The 6,454-nt window shown below is 47.8% G+C and overlaps 1 protein-coding gene across 1 annotated transcript in view; it reads left to right on the top strand.

The window, feature by feature from the left end:
• The first annotated feature begins 2,416 nt into the window (after nucleotides 1-2,416).
• Nucleotides 2,417-6,454, top strand: part of LOC144123685 (alcohol dehydrogenase class-3-like) — a 177,781-nt gene continuing 173,743 nt past the window's right edge. The window contains exons 1-2 of the mRNA XM_077656467.1: nucleotides 2,417-2,429; nucleotides 2,489-2,655. Of these exons, the coding sequence (XP_077512593.1) occupies nucleotides 2,417-2,429; nucleotides 2,489-2,655 (180 nt within the window). The remainder of the gene's footprint in view (nucleotides 2,430-2,488; nucleotides 2,656-6,454) is intronic.

Below are 6,454 nucleotides of genomic sequence, written 5' to 3'. Positions count from 1 at the left end.
CTTGAATTGGTCTTAGCAAGGGATTTGAAGTGCTTTGTGGAAAGGGGGGGGGGGGGACGCTCTAAGGACGCTTGCTGCCTTGCGAATCGTTCAGCAAGGCACCCGAATTGCAGCATCACTATTGACTAGCACACGGACTTCAGTTCACCCAAAACAAATACTGGCTGTATATTATTATTATTATTATATTAACTGTTCTCAGCTCCGCAGCGCTGGTAAATCGATCTAAAGCGTAAAGCCAAAATTTTGAACATCCCACTAGCGTAAAGGACACCAGAGAAAGGAGCAGGCTGTGGCTGGTCGGCAACCTTTTCTCTAGTGCAGGAAGTGCCGCATGAAGACGATGGGGGCGAAAGCTGATTCAGGCTACTTGAGTGGCTGGCTAGCGCACCTGGACTGATACCGCGCGAACAGGTATCGAAATGTGCAATTTCTTTCTTGTGATATGGCCAGAGGAGTCCTCCTTGCAGTTATCACTTTCCTTTTATATCTATAGCAGCCTTCCAAAATCTTTTTTCCTTTGTATTTTTTTCAGTCTTTTGGCGTTGAACTCAGCAGTACAGTGACGAGATTTTCTGCAATGCTCGGCCAGGTGGCCAGTTCCCGCTAAAGCTTGCACTGCCACACGGTGCGCTCGCAACGTCATTATGCATCTCCCCTTTCGACTTTTTTCACTGCCGTAAAAGTAGTGCCAAAATTCTTTTTGTGACGAATGAAACACCCGGTATAAATCCTATTGGCACGTAACACACTCAATTACGGTAGCTTTTAAGCCCAGCGCTATCTTATGTAACAGCACAGCAATTTCCGATTGGCATACTTGTCCATTACATGCTCCTGTTTTCTTGTATTATTGAGTACGTACTGAGCATTTGAGTGCGTACTGAGCATTCTGTTGTGGTTGTTTAAAATGTTTATTGTCCAGATTGGGAGCGAACCTCATGGTTCGACTTCCTATTAAATAATTCCATTGCGAGAAGCTGCGATGGCGGCCCTACTTACGAGTCATTTCTAGCTCTCAGCGCGTGCATTTAGCAGGGCAACCTCCTGCTGGTTAGGAGCTGTATGGAAGAGGTGGGGCAATTTCTCCACAGTACAGAGGTTCTCGCCAGTAAATTTCTGGGCGTCAGGCGATCAATGATTTGGAGGCGTGAAACGTGTTGGTTTGTATCATCCTTGTTCTGGGAGAGAGGGGGCGCTGCTCACCATCGCCAAGAAGTGAGCTGAAGCCACAGAGACCCTGGGCTGAGGACCCCACGTACAACTCCAACTACCTCTTCCACCTATAAACGCTCATTCATTCATCCATTCGAGGTTTTGGCATTGTCATGGTGAACGTAGCAACTTCTTCGCCAGCCTAAATGAAGAGAAGGAAGTGGTATGATCCGCGTGAAACGAGGGTGACATCCATCTTGAATAGTGTGCACTGAAGAGGCTGCTCTTCTGACGCATTGAAGGCATGTCTGTGCAGGGAAAGGCAAGTTCTTGATCTTCAGTTAGTAGCACTGTCGGACTGGTGCATCGCTGATACTATCGATGCGCGGTAAAAGTAGTAGTGCGCGTCCTACAGCTCCATCATAATTGTGGCATGGTGTCCTCTTCGGGCACCATGTACGATCCCCACGCGAAATTTACGCAGTTTGCTAGCTTTTTATGAGGCATCAAAATTAAACGGGCACTTCTGTTTGAACCCTTTCCATCTGCATGGTTGCAGATATGATTTACGAAACCCTTTGTAGATGTGCGGTCGTTATCGCCACCGGCTATAACATTCTTAATGCGGTCATGCAAGTTAACATAAAAACTATAATCCATGTTTATACAGCTGTCCTGTGCCGCTCAAAAATCTACCAGCGTCAGGAACCTCAGGGCTAGCGTGAGCAAATTAGTCCTCTAATACTAAAACAGATCGCCGATCTCAACTCTCACGGACGTAGATACGAGAGGAACGTGAGACGAACAACACTGAGGAACAGGCCCCAGTTTAATGACGCTAGCTCTGCGTTCTCAAGGCTGCTAGATTTCAGTGAAGCTGAGTGAAAACACAGCCCTCGACCGGAAAAGCCTCGAGATTCTGAGCGCTGAGCTGTATTTTAAATCTTCTAATGAGAGAAAAGGAATGAGTGCCCAGCACGAAAGCACCTCATCGGTTTTTGTGGCAATGTATTCAGGGTGGTCCAGATGGAGCACCCAGATACGCTCGTTAGCCCGCCTTGAGATGTTCACTGATAAACAGCGTGCGCTAAAAGGACGTACATAGGAAACTTGGAGACAGAGGAAAGAATCCAAATCTTATTAATGAAAGGGGAACCCTAAGCCTCCCATCCCGCAGACGAGGGTTTTCACGGATGCTGCAAGGCCTCTACTGCAGCGCTTAGAACCCAGCCCCCTGGGCTCTGAACTTTTGAAAGATTGCATGGACGAGCAAGGTACGCATGCCTGCGCTTCACCTTGTCTCATTCTTACGGGCGTTTACTCGCGCTGCCAGGAACACTAAAGCACTGCGAGCGTGCCCACAGTACCAATGCAGAAAAAACCGCGTGTTCCTCGCAGCCGATCACGTGCAAGGCGGCCGTGGCCTGGAAGGTGGGCGAACCACTCAAGATTGAAGACATTCAAGTGGCCGCTCCCAAGCAGGGTGAACTGCGAATCAAGGTGCGGCTGCGCTGGCGCTGGACTCGTTGCGCTTCATTGCTCACGACACGCACGAGGAAAGCCCCTCCCACCAGAGTTGAGAGCGGCTGGTTCTGTATGCAGGTCTGAGTGGTTGTAGTCCAGCTTAAAACATTTCCACCCGCTTCCCCTGAAGTGCGCGCCAGATGACCAAATTGTAGTGTTGGCAAAGTCATATGGTAGGTAACATTACAAAGTTTCAGCCTTTTATAGAGATAGGAGGTCATCAACGTCCATGCTTTTACATTCCACTTTTCATTTCCATTTAAAGCACGCACCAAATTTACCGCACCTCTCAAGTAACTTGAAAGCGGGAACTCTAGGTTCCATTCCCGATTTCGGGTAATCCGTAAGCCGCTGAATGAGCTTTCTGAGGAGTACGCTGTTCATTCGGTAAAGGTTTTTGGTATCGTGAATAGTTTAACGTCCAAGAGCGGCAGGGGACGCCGTAGTGGTGGGCCTTGGATTAATATAGGCCACCTCGGGTGAAAGGGACAATAAAGGGAAGTCGCAAAATTATAACTATGGATAGAGTATTGGTTAACTAAAACATTCAGCCGCCAAAAAAAGGTTTTACAACATGACCACAGACTGCGACACATTACTAGCGTTAAAATGCACACAAGTAATATGTCGCGGTCTGCGGATCAAAAGCACCAACTAGCCCAACTTAATTCCTTAAAACACGACATTACGAGGCCCCTACGGCTTCCTTTTTCACAATGACGATGGACGGAATGGGCCGCTTCGTCTTCCTCGAAAGTACTGTTAATGAGATTTCTCTTTTTTTTTGCGGAAAGTTGGCCACGTTTCTGAGAAATTCGGAAATGAAATTTTTGAATTCGTCCCGTATTCAAAATTCCCGTAAAATTTCCTCACGTCAACGTAATTTTTATAACGCTATTTTAAAATAACTCATCGCATAAACAGAGCGAGAATGTCAAGACTGGCGCTGGTGAACACTGTCAAGGTTGAACACCGACCAAAATAAAATTTGCACTTCAATGACGTTTCGGCTCCCACGCGGGAGCCTTGTTCACAAACAGGTACAGACGTGAAAGGCTGGCTATTTAAGCTTGAAAATGTGCCCTAGGCAGTGGGCGTACGCACTAAGAAGTGCCCTGTCAGTGCGATAAGAGTGTGCTCGGTTTTCTGAATGAATAAGGATTCTAGATATAAGCGACTTTGGAGATTCGTTTCTGTTTTTAAAATGCGCGCGTTACTGCAATATATGTAATGCTGCCTGCTTTCAGAATGTTCAACGAGTGCATTTGACGACGCTTTCTTGTTTGCAACATCATACTGGTATTGCTTCAACCTTTTAACAAAGTTTCCACTTTCACCCACATACACATGGTTACAGTCTCTGCACTGTATACTCGCTACAATATAATCGCTACAATAATTAAACTGCCACCTACCCCGTGAGCACTTTGCTCACTACCCGGCGGCAGGTTGTGATGACGCCGCCAGGTCAGCTCACCTAGATGCCCACCTGCCTCCTAGGTTGCTCTACGGGGACCACCTGCCAGAGCCATGCCCATGATTTTGTAGCAATAGCTACATTACGGTAGCATTTCGAGCCTTCAGCGCGGCGGCGCCGCCACCCTGTGGCTGCACTGCCGCCTGTGTCGGCGCCGCCACATTATGGCTGCGCAGCCCCGCTATCGCGTGCTTGGTCACGTGGTGCGGAGCAGGTGCCGGCGGCGCAGCGCCATTGCTGATCACGTGGTTCGTCACCTGGTTGTCACGTAACCAGCCATGTGGTGCGGAGCAGCTGCTGCTGCCGGCGAAACCGAGCTGCCACAGCTGTGCGCATGCGCCGTGTCAAGTGGGACGAAGATGAAGAAGCAACGTCCAGCGAAACGGAGCGGCGAAAGACTGACTATGCAATTCAACTGAGCAAGTTCCACTCGGCCAGCTGTAGCTTTCGCGTCACTCGAGGTTTAACCAGAGCTAAACCACCGCGAATGTTTCGCTCACAACACCAATACCGAATTTTCTGGTGAACGCGGCTTTTAACGCGAGCGTTAAAACAGAGTAACGTGTGAGTTCGACTACATACGGCTGTCACCAGCCAAATTGCAACCAAACTCAGTGGCAATCTATGATAAAAAATGGCGGTGGTTTAGCTCTGGTTAAACCTGGAATGACGCGATAGCTACAAATGACCGAGTGGAGCTTGCTCAGTTGAATTGCAAAGTCAGTCTTTCGCCGCTCCGTTTTGCTGCCCGTTCCTTCATCTTCGTCCCACTTGACACGGCGCATGCGCACAGCTGTGGCAGCTCGGCTCCTCACCACGTGGCTGGTCACGTGACCAACCAGGTGACGAGCCACGTGATCAGCAACGGCATCGTGCCGTTGGCAGCTGTTCCGCACCACGTGAACAACCACGTGACAGCATGGTTGCGCAGCCACGGGGTGGCGGCGCTGCCACAGGATGGCAGCGCAGCTACAGGGTGCTAGAGCAAAGGTTTATTGTTACATATCAGGGCATTCGACTGGAAGCGGATGAAGCAATGAAACACATAGGAACAAGGATCACAAAAAAATTTAAAGAAAGAAATGTTGCACATAATTTATCGAAGGAGGATAGACCGGTTACTGCAACTGCTTCACTTCAGCAAAGAGAGTGGGAAAATGCAGAGAAGAAGGCTCACGTAAACAGGACCAGATGGTATTCCGATTATGTTAATAAAGAAGCTAGGACCAAAATACAAGCAAACATTAATACAGGTAGCGAATAAAATGATAGTGGAAGACAAAAGTCCCCGATGAATGGCGATTGAGTAGAATGAACATGATATATAAGAGAAAAGGGGACAAAGCTGACCTAAGTAACTACCGTCCCACAACAATGACATCTGTGGTTTACAGGGTGGTGATGCAGATTAGAAAGGACTGACTGCCGGAATCAATTCGCTGACTTTGGATTTAAAAATAGTCCAGATTGGATTCACGCTTCGCTCTGAAAAAAATGGCCTGGAACAAATCTAGGAAAGTGGCTAAGTATTTGCTAAGTGCAAAGTTAGCTCTGCTGTAATCGCGAATGGTTCTAGTGGTATTAATTGTTTTACCTTTCGCGATTCTAATTTCAAACGCTAACATTACGGCGTCACTTAAACCAGGCACGTAGGATATTAGAGACACGAGGTCAGGGCATGTCGTTAGAATAAGGTCCAAGGCATTCGCGCTACGGTTCAGTGACCTGGTGGGATTAGTCACCAGTTGACTTAAGGAAAAGGTAGAACAAAGATATAAACAAACGCGACTCTGGGATGAAAATGGGCTTAAGACAGGCACTTCAGACTACCATGAAAGCCTGGGAAAGTCCAAGCCGCCTAAAAAAATATTGCTACAGTAGGATGGCGTGTTGATACTATGTTAAGGGAGGCATGAAACTCGGAAACAAAAGTGGACGAGTACGAAGGAGGGCGGTAGCAAACACCAAAAATAAATTTATTGTGGCCAAGTTCTGCGCATCTCCACGTAGGTTCAAACTTGGTTTAAATGTGAATAGAGTAGGAAGGAATGAATTTAGTTATCGCGAGCAACACACCGCCAACAACACGGGCAGTGCGATCACAGCGATGAATTCTGAAATGCGATGACCCGTAACATACTTCACTACTTTGAACATTGGGGTGTAACCAGGTCTCGGTTAGTGCAATGATGTCTGCGTCACCGGTGTCGATAACAGAGTTCAGGGAGTCACGTTTGTTAAGGATGCTTCGTACGTTAGCGAGGAGAACAGACAAAGTTGATTTAGAAGATTGCGCAT

The sequence above is a fragment of the Amblyomma americanum genome, chromosome 3 (assembly GCF_052857255.1).
Source record: "Amblyomma americanum isolate KBUSLIRL-KWMA chromosome 3, ASM5285725v1, whole genome shotgun sequence".
NCBI classification, from domain to species: Eukaryota; Metazoa; Arthropoda; class Arachnida; order Ixodida; family Ixodidae; genus Amblyomma; species Amblyomma americanum.
The sequence above is the reverse complement of the archived record's forward strand: the minus strand, read 5'-3'. Positions and strand labels throughout refer to the sequence as shown.